Raw genomic sequence first — 16,384 nt, 5'->3', positions numbered from 1 at the left:
CCTCCTTATGTCAAGCCTAAATCTGTCCCTCTTCAATTTAGAGCCATTGCCCCTAGTCCTATCAGCACAAGCCTTTGGGAACAGTCCCTCCCCAGCTTTCCTGTAGCCCCTTCAGGTACTGGGAGGTCGCTATAAGGTCTCCTCGGAGCCTTCTGTTCTCCAGGCTGAACAAGCCCAACTCTCTCAGCCTGTCCTCGTACGGGAGGTGCTCCAGCCCTCTGACCATCCCTCTAGCCTCCTTTGGACCCGTACCAACAGCCCCACATCCTTCTTAGGCTGAGGACTCCAGAACTCGGCAGCGTCGTTTAGGAAGCGCCCGCCCCACCACACCTGCTCGGCGGGAGCCCCGTTGGCCGTTTCACACCTGCTCCTTTTTACGCGGCCGCGGAACCGCGCGCAGCCGCCGCCGTTCGGCAGGGCCGAGGGCTCCGGGGGCTCCATGCTGCCCGCCCGCCGCCCCGCGCGGGGGCCCGCCCGCCGCCTCGCCTTCTACGTGCTCTGGGCGCTGAGGGAGCCGCCGCGACGCCTCGGCAGGTGCCGCGGGGGAGCCCCCAGCCCCCAGTCCCCCTACCCCGGCCCCGGCCGTGCTCCCTGCCGCTTGGGATCTACCCGCGCGCGGCCCCCTCTTTAAATGCCACCGGCCCTTCTCCTTTCGGCCTCGCGCAGCCCGCGTTCAACGCGCTCTTCGCGTGTTTTTCCGGACCTCCCGTTCCGGCCCCCGCTGACCGCTCCTCTCCCCTCGGCAGCCAGGCCAGCAGGATGGGGTTCCAGGCGTGGCTGCCGCTGCCGCTGCCGAAGCAGCTGGTGGTGTTCGGGCTGGGAGACTGGAGCTGCTACTCGCCGGACACGAGCGTCGCGGTGGACGTGCTGGTGTCCCCGGGGGTCGCGCCGCAGCGGGTCGGCACGCTGGAGCCCGCCCGCAGGTCCTGGGGAACCTTCTGCTCGGGGGGGCCGCCCGGTTCTGTCTGGTCCGGCTGGGGGCTGCCTGGGGGCCACCTGGTTCCCCTGGGGGGTTGCTCGAGCCCAGCCGTCCTCCACGCTGGTGTTTCTAGTGCTGCTTTTGGCTTCCTCTTGGCCGCTTTCAGGGCTGGATCTTTCTGGGCTGTTACCGGCTGGTGTGGGAGCAGGATTCATTTATTTTTCCCCCTTGGTCAAAGTCACTTGTGGGCTGAAAACCCGTGGTCCTCTGTGCAGGTCTCTGGTGTGGGAAGGTAACTGGAGGACAGACGTTTTCATGGCCTCATTGAAAGAGATGTGCAACGGCAACTCCGTGAAGCTTGTCCTGACCGTCAATGGGCAGGTAAAAGAACCAACGTCCTCTCTTCCTGCCCTGGTTACCAAGTGTTGTCACTTCTGCACTACGGGAATTCCTCTCCCATCTTCTTTTAGTTTTCTTTGCTACTCCAAGGTAGGGCTGCTTCTTGTGGATCTGTTGATGCACTCTGTGCTGAGCCTGAGCCCTCTGTGATGCTCCAGGCCCGTTCCCTAAACATGGCTTTGCTACAGAACCTCATGCGTCGCAGGAGAAGGGCAGCAGAGGGCAGTTCATGTCCAGTTCCACTCTCCTGGGCCTGTCCTACTTGCACAGTTGTTTCATCTTGTGCTTGGTGGTCTTTGATTTACCATCTCCTACGGCCTGGCTTTGATTTTCTTTGTTATTTCTGTTGCTGCTAGAGATTAAAGCTGGATTATTCCACTGCAGGGGTCTGTCCCTCACAAGACATCTTTTTGCTGACCCTTTGTGGATGGAGGCCAGCACGCTTGCCGTGTCCTTTTATTCTCACTGTCCTTGTTTCTGCTGCAGCTGCTCCGAGGTGTCTCCAGCAGTACGCCCACCCACCCCTTCCTCATCCCAGAGACCACCCAGTTACCAATGCTCTCAGAAGATGATCTATGCTTTGGCCAGGACCTGGAGAATCCTACTAAGGTATATGCATCATGAAGCCTTCTTCTCCTTATTTCACTCTCCTTAGTATCTTCTCCCTCAGTTGTAGCCGCACAGTTGATGTCTAGCAGAAACATTTGCTGCTGCTCTCTTAGTGGAGACCTGACTAAGCAAGTTTTGGAGCCAAAGATTCACTTGTGCTAAAGAGAGTGTTATTCTCCATTTAAATGCCTTTGGAAATGTTGAGTTTAATGGCCCTTTGAGATGATTGATCCGCCTGGTTACTCAAGCATGGAGGCCTTTCTGCTTTTCCCATTGCCTTGTGCTCACTGTGCCCATCACAGCCAGCAGTGTGAAAGCAGAACTCTGGGCGTAGAGCAGCAAGTAGCTGCATTGCTCAGCATATATTTGGCAGCTGATACTGTTGGCATGCTGGCCCTTATGACTTAATGATAAGATGAGCCTGAAAACAGTCACCGTGTGAAACTAACCTCTGGCCCCGTAACAGACAGCTCACGGTAGCTTCAAGCCTTTTTCTTCAGGGAGGGTTTGACTTGCACTCTTGTCACAGGTTAACAGTCGGAGCTCAGGGGTAAATGCTAGAGCATCCAGGCCTGGGAAAAACGACATCCGCCCACCACAGAGGACCCTGGCAGTACCCTGTGCCCTGAAACCAGCATCTGGCAAGGGGGAACCCAGTGAGGCCTGGAGGAAGAGTCCTGTCCACCCCAAGAAGCCCAGGAAAGTTTTATTTGAACCCACAGCATCTGAGAGAGATCTTGATGAAGAAGGTAACTGACAGCTTTCAGATTTGTTTTACAGGTCTTGCCTGGATGACCTATAAATGCTGCAGGGCAGCAACTTCCCAGACTGTTTCTCTGTATGCCTCCAAGGCAAGATATGTTTGCTGTCTTGGCTTGTGAGATATCTACAACTGCTTCTTAGTTCTGGATAAAATGCTTGACAATTTTTGCCTGTTGGGAAAAGGCAAGAAATAGAACATGGGATATTCTTAGTGCCGACGCTGTACCATAACATAATATGCTTATCTCTTCATATGGGTAAAGATGCTTTATAAATAAAAGCAGGTATCGTTAGCCTTGTCTTACAAAAGAGTAAATTGAGGCACAAGGAAGTTACCTACTGTGATGTTCTGTAACCTATCCATTAGTACGTTTGTTCCTCTACTAACAGCATACCACTTGCTCATAGAAGACATCATTTATTATCAAAGCATGGATAATATGAAAAGGGATATTTGTATAATCAGTGTAATTGTACTGACTTTTCAGTAGTGAGAAGGTAGGTGCCAAGTGGTTTGGAAGCAAAACTTTCAGCCTCTGGAATGTGAATTCCCAGTCAGCTGTAGGGTTTGACCAGGCTTGTGTGTAAATGTTTGACTGTAACTCAGTGGTCCTCATGTGAAGTTGATTTCTTGGGGCTTGGCTTGCATCTCACAGTGGCAAATGTATCTCAATTATATAGTCACTTCTGCTGTAGGCAGTGTGAGAAAGGGGGAAATGAGCTTCCATCAGAGGGGTAAAATACAATGATGACAGCATGGCTGCAGTCAGAAATGTGCCCTGCTCTCACCTGTCTTCTGCGTTTCTTCTGATGAGACTTTCTTCAGGATTCTTGGTCTTGCGCCTTGTTTGTTGCAGTGAGGTAGCCTTGTGCTGGGGTTAAGGGAAGGAAGGAAGGAAGGAAGCCAAAGGGCTCTTAAACCACGGAGTTGAATACTTTGCTGGGTTTGTCTGCTGGTTGCTTTCTATATAGGGCCATCTCTGTGTTTCCTCTGCAGATCTGGCAGTGGAGGAGTTGCAAGGTGAGAATCTGGTTCCTAGAATCTGTTTTATCTTTTCGACCATCATCTCACGCTTCCTCCTTTATCTCCCCAGTGATCCAGAATAACAGGTAGTTTGTATATATATATTATATATATATATATACACACACACTGTTCCATACACTATGCAGTTGCCCTCAATATAGCTGCTTCCAGTTCAGGCTCTCCAAAATGCTTCTGTCGCCCCTCTGAATCTCAGGCACACCACTGGGGGTGCATAACCCTTTGAGGCAAAGGGTGAGATGTGGAATAGATTTTGATTTAAAAGCATTTTTTAGCTTGCTCAGCCAACCACGGGGGCCTGGGGGAGGAAAGGACGAAGAGCAGAGTAGCAGGAGGAATAACTCTGGAAGCAGCTCCAGGCTTCTGCTTGCTAAGGCACAAAGAAGCTGTCTCTGGGTAGCCCACCCTCACAGGGAGTAACATGGGAGGACAGCACAACTGGGATATACCTTCTGGGGATAGGTAATCAATGAGGGGCACCAAAGCCTGTCTGAAATGACAGGCTGCATGCATCCTACCTCCAGCCAGACTCTTTGCTGCCACCTTCTTTTAGCAATGTCTCTCCTAGTACAGCAATTATTCCCAAAGCCAACAGAAAATCTTCCTTGGGGAGCTATGTCTCTTGCCACCACAGAGGGAAGGAGCCTGGGGTCTTTGCCTTCCCATTTGACCCCTTTTGAGCCTTCAGCTGCCTTGTTCTTCCCAGCAGGGAGGGGAGCTGGGGGTGTTTTGTCTGAGTCTACTCACAGCCCTGTGCTCTCCCCTACCCAGGCAGTCCCAGCCCACGGTGGTGCCATGCCATGTGCCTCAGTGACCTGGGGACAGCTGTTCTGATCGGTGGAGAAGGTGCCAATCAGCAGGCCTGCAAGGATGCCCTCTGGAAGCTGGAAATTGGTGGGGAATTCAGGGCAATCAAAGGCAATGGGGGCAATGGGATTCTAGGACAACTCATGCAGTTGGGAAGGGGGTACTTGGAAGTCCGTGACTAGGGAAGGGACAGCAAAGGTGTCTTACCTCCCAGTGTAATCACAAGGCAGAGCTGACTGTGTAGGGTGCCATGAGAGGCTGTGGGGTTGTATGTGAGAGCCCTCCGGGAGATAAAGTGTAAGTTCTGGAAAGAGTTAGGTGGGTTTTAATGGGTAAGGGCATCAGAGCGGTTTGCAGTTTGAGTGTGATCACTGGTAGAGAAGTTTGAGATATAGCTCCACTGTCTCGCAGCTTTCTGCACTTTGCTGATCCTCTCTTCCACCTTACTATTCCCCACCTAGCTAGTGTCTCCTTTAATTCCTTACACAGAAACATTTCTGCGTGTGTCCCCTCTAGCCCTGAAATCAAGGAGAGGAGATGAAGCGGGCAAGGTCTTGAGTAAAGATTTTATGACATATTCTTTAATCTTGAGAGACTGAGAGGATCTTTGAACTCCCACATCATCTGTCTGGTGTTGTTCCTGCAGACAGTGACTTATGGCTTCCAGTGGGTTCCCAGCTACAAAGCACCATGCCATTGTGCATGCATGGTCACACAGCAACCTACGACCCAGACACCAAGCGTATCTATGTCTTTGGGGGCATAAGGGAGGACAAAGACCACGGCAGCATCTACATTCTGGACACAGTCACCTGGAAATGGCTCCTCATGGCTGTAAGTACTGCAGCTCTTTCCAGACAAAAGCACAGGAGAGGTGGCAGGTCCTGCCCAGATGTGGCAATCCATGTACCTGCCTGCATCCTTGCTCCAGTAGTCGTGGTCCACCATTGCTCTAGGTGGTCTGAGCTGCTTGATTGGGATTGACAGGTATAAGAAGGCTATGTTGAAAGACCACAAGTTTGGCAGAAATGAGGGGTTGTACCTACAATGAATGAAGCCAGGTGAAAAAGTGGTTGCTGCAGAGTGCTGTATGTGGGTGGGAGGAGCTGCATGAGTGTGGCAGAGGGAAATGGCCTCTCCTTTTATACGGTGCTGTTGAGAGCTGCATTGGATGCTGAGGTGAAGAGCTGGCCTTTTAAATTTAAGGGACTGCTCTGAGCACAGCAGATCTCTGAGCTCTTTAGTTGCCTGTCATGTCCTTGCAGAGGGCCCTGTCAGCAGGACACTCTCTTTCCTGGCTAAGTCATGGCTTTTACAGATTAAGCCTGGATGAGATCTTCATGTTCTCTGTTGTTTTCTGAGAAAGCTGGGGTAGGAGGTTGACTTCCTTCTCTTATCAGAGCGCTCATAGGGCTGAGAGTGGAGTACACAAAGGATGTACTGTCTGTCTGCATGGCAAAGATCTGGCTGGGGAGCCAATAAAGTGAAAATGAAAATTGAGACTTGTCGAACTCATTTCATGATGTGGGCCCCTTTCTTACTTGTCTTGCAGCAAACAATGCAATTCTCGTAACAAACTTATGTTGAACTTTTTCCAGGCTAAAGGGAGGATCCCAGTGCTCACTTACCACAGTGCAACTATCTACCGCAAGGAGCTCTTTGTTTTCGGAGGGACTTTCCCCAAAAAGGCATCACTGTCAACTGGACCCTGTAGCAATGTGCTCTATGTCTTCAATCCAGAGCATGAAATTTGGTATCAGCCCATCTCAGAAGGGGATAAGCCTTTACCTAGGCTTGGGTGAGAGTGCTCTTCTTCCAGCCCTCCAAAATAGAGTAGGAAACCTCTGCTCACCTTCCCTCCCACTCCAATGCAATTTCCTAAGTTATTAGGGGATTATTCTCCACAATTTGCTCCTTAAGGTAGGGCTATGATTGGAGCAATGTGACCCTCAGTATCTCCTGTCATGAATACTGTTGGGATTCTGTCCTTGGGCTGCAGTGCCTGGGCATAGGGGCAGGTATAGACTGAAGCTGTGGCAGCCCGTTAGCAGAAGCCAAGGCTGAAACATCAGTTTTGGGAACTTGCTGAAGATACTTTATTCGCTTGCTTCTTCTCTGGTCAGGCATTCAGCCACTCTACTGAAGAACAAGCTGCTGATTTTTGGGGGTCGGAGAACTTCATTCTACCTTAGTGACATGCACATCCTGGATCTGGGTAAGAAAGTCTGTGTCAGGTGGATGCTTTGGGGAGGTCTGTTCTAAGGCAGGGACTGGGGAATGAGGCATGCTTGGTATCATTAATGTTATAAAAACTCCTAAGCAACAGATATAAAAAAAAAACCTTGACATAAAAAAGCATTTTCTGGGGTAAGAGGGGAGGCAATAAGGAAAAATAAGATACTGTTTTTTTTGGAAGAAGTTGGGTAACAGAATGCAGGTTGCTGATATGGCAGAGTATGGAAGTTTTTTGTCTAGTCATGAGGCTGAGTGTTTTGGACATTTCACCTGCCTTTCCCCTGGCTATCAGGTTTCATGGAGTACACACCAGTTCCTCTCCTTGCAGGACAGCCTTCTGCACGTTGGTAAGATCCTATTGCAAACCCAGGAGTTATCTTCTTCCTCTCTCCTTTCTCATTGAAGTCAGGCTTAAATGGTGATTATGATAAAACCCTGATGCATATCTCTGTTTCACTAGTCAAAATACTGTGGATAGCCCCTCTGCTGTGGGACCAGAAATCTCTGTGCTGCCCTAGTTGGTGCCTGTAGGGTGTGCAGACCCCTTGGTCTCCCTGGAAATCTGCCTTTCAGGCTAGGGGAAGTTTTCTGCCATATGCTAGTGAACTGTGTTGCCTGATGTTTGGTCTCCACTGTACATGGAGTACAACAGACACACAGAGAGGAAGAAACTTTTGTACCAGGACTGTGCTGTTCCTGGAGAATCTCTATTGCCCACTAGAACTATGACCTAATTCACACCAAAGCCCAGCCAGCCCATTGCACTGACAGAGCAACACACAGGAGTTCTGATAACTCCTTCTGAGATAATGAGGTGCTTTTTGGGCCTGATTATGGCCTAACTTGCAGAGGCAAACAGCTCTTTGTGGGTTACTCAGCAGGTCAGGGCAGAAGAGAAACAGAAGGTAACTTCCATTCTGCAGCTTAAGTCTCCAGCCTCCTGCTTAAGTCCACCCATCCCTGCCCATTGCTGAGTGAGGCAATGCCAGCAGGTTTTGCCCTAGTTACCATTTGACTTCACTTTGGTCGCAGTTTTCATGCAGCTCTGGCTGTGTCGGACCAGAAAGTTGTGATCAGTGGAGGCTGCAATGCTAAGGGAGCCCTGAAGGATGCTTTTGTCTTCCACTTAGGTGAGTGACTCTCCCTTGTGGTTCCCATAGCTGATTATTGGGGTGCAGAGCAGCCTAGAACACCTAGTCTGGTTCATTTGTTTCATCCCTTACACTACAAATGGGTTGGTCTGTATTGATCACCACTTTCTACTTCAGATACTCTTTCATGGAGCACGGTGATCCACCACGACCTCTGCTCTGTGCCCCGAGCTGGCCACACATTGCTCGACCTGATGCCTGCCCACCTGATTGATAAGGACAAGGAGAACAAAGAGGAGCATAACATGCATACGGTGTTGGTCTTTGGGGGCTCCAACTGTGCTGGGACCTTTTACAACAGCACAGTCAAGATCCAGCTGGACCTAGGATAATTTACAATCCTCACAATGAGCCTGGAACGGCAAGCGCTCTTCACCAGCCTGAATGCAGACGTTGATGGTAATAAATGAGCAATATGGCAGTCCAAGTACCTGTATGTAGGTGAATGCTACCCCGGCTCAAGAGATCAATGGTTTGTAGAGCCTTTCTGAAGGCCATGGGTATTGCCCTCTTAGGGCAGCTGATATGCAGCATCAAACTGGAAATTTCTCCCAATATACCTGTCTTGGTACCTGGGCTTGGGTGCCAAAACATTCAGTGGTGTCTGAGCCTGCACAGTAACACAGTCATAGGCTTTTACGTTTCCCTTCTTGCCCTACAGGTTTCTGTGTTGGATTTTCAGGGTGCTTTCAGCTCTAAAGGTTACTCAGGTGTTGGGTTTCGTTTGGGATGTGTGTGATGGGATTTACTCCTGCTGCTTGGAAACTACTCACAGTGAAAGTTCAGGCACGATTCTGGTTTGGAGGGAATCTAGGATGGGATTGCCTTGGGAAACAGTCTGCAGCTGAGGACTAGAAATCACCTAGAGTAGTGTCTGAGGATGGGAAGAGATCACCATCATTTTCAGCATATAGGAGTGAGCTAGTTGTGTGTTGCGAACTATGGCAAAACCATCTGGCTTTGCTCTAGACAGACCTTTATTATAAATTCTGCAGGAATGCTGCTTGACATAAGGAAGAGGTACAAATCAGGAGTCCCAGGTAGTAATTCTCTTGTCACTGCAAGGGATAGCAGAGTTGCTGACTGTTGCCTCTTGCAAGGCCAGTGGGACCCAAAAAGGTTTGGGATTAAGCTGTATTCTGCCAGAGACTAGCTCTTACTACTTATGTCCATTGCACTGATGATTATGCCCTAGCTCTGAGGCCGCTGCAAGGACAAGCAGGCCCACTAGTTCAGTAGCACACTGTACACACTGGTTCCCTGATGCTCTTTCTATGAAGAAGCCCCTGTGGTGAGTCTGGGATTGGCTCAATGCCTCACCATTGTTTGTGGCCGCATTCACCAGCCCAAAGCCATGCAAAAGAGGACTTGTGATAATTATGGATGCTTCTGTTTTAATCTGCTTCGTGGAGATACATCAGATAGAAAAAAACATAGTCGGAAGCAGCTGCAAGCTTTCCAGCACAGGTATAACTCCTGTATATCATCCAGCATACTTGCAGGTCCTCTGTCCTTCATCCCACCCAGATGAAAGTGAGACAGTAATGCTAAGCCTTCCAGTTGGCACTGAAGTCCTACTCAAGCTGCAGCTGTTGTCTTCTTTAACACTCCAGTTTAATGATTAGAAGGGCTTCAAGCTCGCAGTGCTGCAGGAGTATCTGGCTGCCGGGATGGGTGGCTTACTTTGAATGCCTCTAACTCCAGGAGAGCTTTGTTTATTCTGGTTATTGTGGGATATGGGCCCATGTCTACTTTGTATCTGCAAAGGGAGAAGAATTTGTGAGGTACTCTAAAGTCAGCCAGCCAGTGCAGCAGTGAGCAGAAGGGTAAAGCAATGTGCTGTGCCTGCCCAGTATGAGAAAATCTTACAGGCTGGGTTACTTTTGTATTAAGAGACAAGGTTCATCTTTGTCAGTTTAAAAACAAATGCCAGAGGAAAGGTTAATTCTTCTGTCTTCACTAGTCTTTTATATAGTCTTCAGCACCAGGTAAGAAGGCATTATGTTTTTCCTGGGAATTACACAGATGCTACTTGAATAGATTTAAAGCTTTCAACAAATATAGTCAGATTAATCTTTCCCCCGTGTGCAGTGCAAATATACCACAAAAAGAGAGAGAGGATTTGGAGCGTGGGCAACTTTACTTTTCTAAGGGCATAGGTCAAGTTTCCTCCAGGGGCCTCTGAGAAGAGAGCCCAGCTGCATATTTCCAAGAGCTTCCAAAAGAGACAGTATTTGTGACACAGGAAAATTCATTCAGAGAAGAATCCTTAGCTGGACAGAGCAGGCAGGAGGAATGCTCTCCTAACAAGCACAAGGAACAGGAGTGGGCAAGGTCTAACAGCCCAGCATAAGGAATAGATGCCTTTGAAAACCACCTTAAGCTTGGCTTTAATTACCTTTCAGCATTTGCAACTTGAGGCACCAAACATAGATCAGCCATGGAAACCTGCAAATGTAGCAGAGAAAAGGAGTCAGAGTAACTTGGAGCCTGACCCATCACGCTTCACTGTGATGGCAGGCTTTGGCATCAGGATAGAAATTTATTTTATCAGCCAGTGCAGCAGAGTTATTGCAATAATCCTATTCTTTAATCCAGCATAAATAATATGGCAACATTACAAAGCAAGGAACTTCATAGGAGTCACTAGTAGCAGAAGCCAACAGCCTTTAGGGAGCTTCATGTTTACCAGCTGTTCACTGTGACCTCAAGGACATGTTGCTTCTATGGCAACTGCCTCTGAGCAAACAAGTCTGCTGGCAAGCCACAGAGCGAGGTGATGGAGGGAGGGGGAGTTAATTTTGCTTGTTTGCATTGCAGGAGTACAGAGCGGCTCCTGCCAATGTCAGGACCTGGTATGTGATACGGCCTTTGCACACAGGCTCAGGAACTTGCAGTTTGAAAAGAAGGCTCAGGAACAATACACATAGCTACCTATCCACACAGCGGCAGCTTCCTCCATTCCACACCCCAGGCCACAGATCTCTTTCACCTTTCAGAGTATGCGTTATTCTCCAGTGTAAGATCTTATAACTAGCTTTTGCCTGCCAAGGTCTCCAGTTACATGAAGTTCCTACAAGGCAATCTTCTACATCCCAGGTTATTGCAGGAGCCTTCCTTTTTGCCAGGCTTTTACAGGCAAGATCCAATTGCCTGCCAAACTGGACTACTAAATGGAAGAGGCCCGAGTGGCCTTTAGCTTGGTAAAGGTCAGAACAGATTGTATATGAGCCCTCTGAAATCTGTGTTTAAATTGGACAGATGGAACAGAAAAATACAACACAACTTGGTTAAATGCTCCATAAAGCAGATCTAAGAACTGAAACTGTGTCTCTTCAGCCAATCTTTGTCCCTATGACAGGACACTTTGAACTCCAAATCTCTCAAAAATTCAATATATGTAATCTATTTCCACATCCTTTGGTAGCAGCCAGATGATAGATACAGCTGCAGAATCTGGCCATCAGCAGGTTATAGGCAAGGAGAAGTAAACATCTTGGTAACTATTTGCAAGTCAGTAATGGCCCAAGTATGATGCATGCAACTGTTTTTCTTGTGGTAAAGGTGTCACATGTAACTCCAGGCACAGGATGGGGTTGTGCCATGTCTCTTCTAATTTATTTTCCTATTTTATGAAAAATACTGGGGTTTTCAGTTCTCCAATGGTGCACAATGCACTCTCAGATACTTACTTCATCCCCCACACAGTAACGCCCAGCAGTGCGCTGCAGAATCTGTTCCAGTGCTGCAAAGAGAGGTGATGTACTTGAGTGAGGCAAAGACCTTCTAGACTGGGAATTATAAACAAAAGCATGTTGACCCTGAGCCGACTATGAAAACGGAGCAATTCGGGTCATAACCTAGAAGGAACAGAAATCTTAGAACAGTGTAGTTATAGGAGTCTTTAGGGTCCTTCAGCCTTTTGGGATACAGGGTGATGATTTCAGCTGCTTCAGGTAATGCACCTGAAATATTAGGAGGACAACGGAGAAATATGTGAGAGTGGGAAAATGCAAGGATTTACTCAGTTTGTGTCTGTCCAGAAGTGAAGGTGGGCCTGCTGTCTCAGCATATTGGGGAAAAGGTTTTGGGGAAACAAAAAGCACCATATTTCTACCAGGGAGGTAAAGAATTACTCTGATACTTGCTAGATTCTGTGGCAGTTTGCCATCGGATATATATCGTCTGATGAAAAAAGTGTATCAATACAGATTGATAGAACTAGTGCAAAGGGCACCAGTTTGGGAGCAGCTGGGTGGAAAGTAGACGTGCTGTCAGGCCTCATGCATATGAGGGTGAATCAACTGCTGCAGTGTATAGGATGGCCTCAGGCTTTCCCTCTTCAATGCACAGCAGTGGAAGTGCACTGTGGACAGTATCTCTCCTCTGAGACCCTGGAATGTTACCAGCAGGGCAGGACCCTGACACACCAGCCTAGGGAGACTGGTTGTTCTGCTTGAGGAGGGAAGTAGGACCCCATCAGCGCAGTGTTTTCAAGGGTCGGTCAAAGTGCTGATAATTTTGGATGAGGGACACACCTTGGAAGCCAGATGTGATGCAGTTCTGAGCCCATTCCATTTTTTTCTCCCCGACTAGTTTCAGGATACCCAGGTTCTGTGAAGGCAAGCGATCTCCAGGTTAGATTGACTTCTACGGGCTGGACCTTACCCATTGCCTCATCCAGTGTGGGAGAGGGCAGATGAAGAGGAGTAAAGCCCTCAATGCTCCATCCGAGTTCAGACTGCTGGGTCAGCCCTGACCTCAACCTCGCTGCACTATGCACCCTGCTCTATCTCTTTCCTAAGTCTGTCCTGCTGTAACAGCTGCCAGGGTATCCTTTTGCCTCTGCCCTTTGGGTTACACAGTTGTTGTCTTCCTAAAGCATACTAGACTCTCTAGTGAAACTGCACGGGTTTAGCTGTTTCTGGGGTGCTACAGGATTTTCTTTGTAGGAAACACTATATTGTTTCCATTGGCAGATCAGGAAGAGGCTAAACAGAGATTTCATTTGCTAACATACAGTCTTAAGGTCTGCCACTTTGCTGGCTGGCAGCAGTTTAAAGAGACTGAACTTTACAGAGATACGGACTCCTGGAAACCCATTCTAGTTTTCTCATTTGCACGGATATGACAAGGCAGTACTTGAAGTGGCTGGATGCCGGAAGCAATGTGATCCGCAATCATTCTGACTTCAGCTCTCTTCTTTGGATCTTGGGGCAGAAGTCTGGGATTGGGACGGGTGTCTTCTAGGTAATGAATTATAGCTAGCTGTAATGAACAAAAAGATAAGGGGAGGTTATTGGAGAGACAAAGAAAAGTTCATATCCTGAGCATGTGGGAAAGGGGAGCTGATCCAAGAGAATTCAACAGCTTTTGAATTAGGTTTGCTACCAACCCAAGCAACACAATCCAAGCCCTTTCAATGTCTGCTTGGGACCTTGTGGTCATTTAACCCATCTCTAATTTTAGGTAAATGCTGGCACAGCCATCCAAGTCAGACTACAAACTGTTCAGTGAAGGTGGAGTTATGAACCAAAGCTGAATTGAGCTTAAACTCTTGACAGCACTTTCCCAGCAAAGGCTATGTAATACTTTTGCCCCTAAGTGGGATCGTTTATTACAAATGCCATCTCTTTTCCAATGCACAGATGAGAGCTCTGGGGGAAGAGGTGGGGCAAAGCCATCCCCTCCAGACTGGCAGTTGGCTGGAGTGAATGGTTAATAGGGATGTGACTGGTAACTCACAGACTGAGAAAGGGTGATGCCATCAATTTTCAAAGCTGGGACTTGCTGCATTGGATTCACTGCCTTGAACTCAGCAGAAAACTGTGGAAACAAACCCGAGATTACTCTACTGCAACAAGAAATTCTTATTTGTTGTTTTCTTCCCCTAGAACTCAGTTACCAATTTTTTTTTTTATCTGGCTTGTCCCTCTACCTCAGTACCAATATTTGCAGCAATTTATGCTGCACTATTAGCCTACAGCAAATTTCCCCTGGGACTGAGGGACCAGCACATCCAATGCCAAACTGCTTTACTTCTTGATAAACCATCAATACAAAGCCCAGGATGGGTAGTACAGCAGCAGTGTCACTATCAACATTCTAGTTCTCCAGCTATGTTTTTAGCCCATACTGGTACATCGATCTGGTGGTATTACTAGATGCACAACTCCCAACTAAGGCCCCCGAATAAATTATCCGTGAAGGAGGTTGTAGAGAGGAGGGTGCTGGCCTCTTCTCCCAAGTGACGGGGGACAGGACAAGAGGGAATGGCCTCAAGCTCCACCAGGGGAGGTTTAGGCTGGACATTAGGAAAAAATTCTTCACAGAAAGGGTCATTGGGCACTGGAACAGGCTGCCCAGGGAGGTGGTTGAGTCACGTTCCCTGGAGGTGTTTAAGGCACTGGTGGACGAGGTGCTAACTGGCATGGTTTAGTGTATGATAGGAATGGTTGGACTCGATGATCCGGTGGGTCTCTTCCAACCTGGTTATTCTATGATTCTATGATTCTATGATCTCTTCCGGCAACCCACCACTTCCTTTGGAAGGCCCTTTGCAGTCCCCTGCTGTATCATTCAGCACCTTTTGAACACACCACCACCACACACACTTATAGTGTTATTTGAGTGAGGTCGAGACTGTTTAAACTGCAGCACAGCTTCTCTCAGATCTGCGTGCCAGGTATGTTCAGTTATATCAGGCTAAGCAGGAGCAAAATATCTTCAGCATCATGAAATTCAGTCACAGATCTTGAAGAGAGAAGACCTTTAGTCTTCTGTACTCATCGCCCTATATCCTGCATGCCAGGGAATACTGGTTTAAAACAACTACTAACTACAGAGAAGCGAACTTTTTCTTGCGAACTTTCTGCTGCCAATCTAAATTCTCCCTAATGATCCTCAAGTTCAGTACTCCTGGAGAGAGCAATAGTAGCTATATCCTTACCTGCTGTCCCCCATCCTTCAGGAGGTTCACTGGCACCATGTCATAGGCAATCCCTTTCAGAGCCAGTGCTAGGGAGAAAAGAGCGTACAGCTTCAGAGAGGCACTCTAAGACCACTGTCATTGGCAATAGGGTCAGGGAAATGTTACCATCCATTCTGAAAAATGAATGGTTTCAAAACAAAAAAAACCCACCCCTATCCCTCAAGAAAGGCAGCCTGAGTCCACCAAGAAGATAGTGCGCTGGCAAATGAAGGACGAAAGCACTAAAGATCAGTCCTTACAAAACCACTGCATTATTCAAAAGAAGCTTTGCCACTCTTTGCAGCTCAGCCCCTCCTGATGGGCCTTATAAAGGGCAGGAGAGCCAGTCCTCACCTTCAAATCCTTGCTTAAGACCGTCTTAGTCCAAACAGGGGCTATTCACAGCACTGCTTACCTCTCAGGACCTGGGCAGACCGTGGTTTGAGGCAGTATTGGTGTGAAAACAGGGTGCAGGGCCCTTTTAGACAATATGGAACAAACATCCATCTGCATTGTGTTAGCTTTACTGAAGGTGTAATGCCCTCTACCTAGCTGCAGGCTGAGCGAAACACTCCTGTCTGTTCCTTTCCCCTCCCCCTGCTACAGGTAGGCTATGGTACTCCCTTCCATCCCACTCCAGCAAAAAGGCAGAAATGCCTCACTGTTCCAGGACCACGTTTGCTAATCTCTCTTAATAAGTAACTGATTAATTAGGTTAGTGAAGGGGAGAATACTGCAAGAACACCAAGACAATAAAACAGAGATCAACGCTGGATCTTACCAATTCTCACTCTCCAAGAGCAGGAACTTCGGAAATAGCTATAAAGTATTGGCTGACAAGAGAAAGACAGATAAAGGGGTTATATGGTGGGAACACCAAAGTATCATAAGGAGAACAATGCATGAACAGAAGGTGCTTCAGGGACTGCAAGACAGGGCAGAGCGAGGTTTATGTGAGAGAGGGCTCCTTTCTGAACACGACTGTTCCTGTTGTGGGTGTACAGGTAATGTCACTGTCTTTTATGCTACCCCTCTGAATATTTAGTTGCACCTGATGTTTCCAGCAATACACAAGTGATCTTTAAATTGTCCCCTCCAAAGCTTCCCTCTCCCTGTTAGACGTTACTAACTTTTGTCCTATCTTGTATTTTTTAAGCAAATTCCCCACTGATGATTACAAGTACCCGCACTGGATGTACAACATGAAATGGCTTTCCAAATGAAAGGAGCTACTGCTGTTCCCAATGAAAGCCAAGAGGGCAGACAGTCCATCCCCACCTGAAATCCAGCACCAAGGCAGCTTTCACAGACCCTTCCACCCCATCCAAGCTCTCACCTTTTCAGATGCCATGGTCAATGTGTGCTATCTGCTCCTGGAAATAAAAACCAACCTCTTCACTTTCCCTTTTAACTCAGCTGGGATGTGGGAATGCTTCTCTCCTAAAGCCAATGAGAAAAGGACTACGCCTCCGAATCTGTGCCCACGG

General features: G+C 48.2%; 2 protein-coding genes across 2 annotated transcripts; one reads left to right on the top strand and one right to left on the bottom strand.

The window, feature by feature from the left end:
* The first annotated feature begins 439 nt into the window (after nucleotides 1-439).
* Nucleotides 440-16,064, top strand: LOC138721366 (uncharacterized). The gene is made up of 12 exons (XM_069858400.1): nucleotides 440-534; nucleotides 747-923; nucleotides 1,195-1,300; nucleotides 1,805-1,927; nucleotides 2,457-2,676; nucleotides 5,188-5,375; nucleotides 6,140-6,339; nucleotides 6,665-6,756; nucleotides 7,069-7,123; nucleotides 7,809-7,906; nucleotides 8,045-8,326; nucleotides 16,054-16,064. The coding sequence occupies exons 1-11, from the start codon at nucleotides 440-442 to the stop codon at nucleotides 8,257-8,259; spliced, it is 1,569 nt and encodes a 522-aa protein (XP_069714501.1). The 3' UTR covers nucleotides 8,260-8,326; nucleotides 16,054-16,064.
* Nucleotides 9,302-16,384, bottom strand: GSTZ1 (glutathione S-transferase zeta 1). The gene is made up of 9 exons (XM_069858621.1): nucleotides 16,234-16,384; nucleotides 15,679-15,730; nucleotides 14,877-14,944; nucleotides 13,673-13,753; nucleotides 13,070-13,195; nucleotides 12,466-12,541; nucleotides 11,620-11,672; nucleotides 10,326-10,375; nucleotides 9,302-9,686 (listed from the first exon to the last, which is right to left on the bottom strand). The coding sequence occupies exons 1-9, from the start codon at nucleotides 16,246-16,248 to the stop codon at nucleotides 9,560-9,562; spliced, it is 648 nt and encodes a 215-aa protein (XP_069714722.1). The 5' UTR covers nucleotides 16,249-16,384; the 3' UTR covers nucleotides 9,302-9,559.

The sequence above is a fragment of the Phaenicophaeus curvirostris genome, chromosome 5 (genome assembly GCF_032191515.1).
Source record: "Phaenicophaeus curvirostris isolate KB17595 chromosome 5, BPBGC_Pcur_1.0, whole genome shotgun sequence".
In the NCBI taxonomy this organism is placed as follows: Eukaryota; Metazoa; Chordata; class Aves; order Cuculiformes; family Cuculidae; genus Phaenicophaeus; species Phaenicophaeus curvirostris.
This window is presented reverse-complemented; position numbering and strand designations above follow the sequence as displayed.

Coding starts and splice junctions, on each gene's coding strand:
- LOC138721366 (XM_069858400.1), top strand. CDS start 440: ATGCTGCCCGCCCGCCGCCCCGCGCGGGGGCCCGCCCGCCGCCTCGCC. Junction 6,757..7,068: donor CATGCACATCCTGGATCTGG/GTAAGAAAGTCT, acceptor CCTGGCTATCAG/GTTTCATGGAGTACACACCA. Junction 7,907..8,044: donor TGCTTTTGTCTTCCACTTAG/GTGAGTGACTCT, acceptor TTTCTACTTCAG/ATACTCTTTCATGGAGCACG.
- GSTZ1 (XM_069858621.1), bottom strand. Junction 14,945..15,678: donor CTCTTGGAGAGTGAGAATTG/GTAAGATCCAGC, acceptor TTTTCTCCCTAG/CACTGGCTCTGAAAGGGATT. Junction 11,673..12,465: donor CATCACATCTGGCTTCCAAG/GTGTGTCCCTCA, acceptor CTCTCTTTGCAG/CACTGGAACAGATTCTGCAG.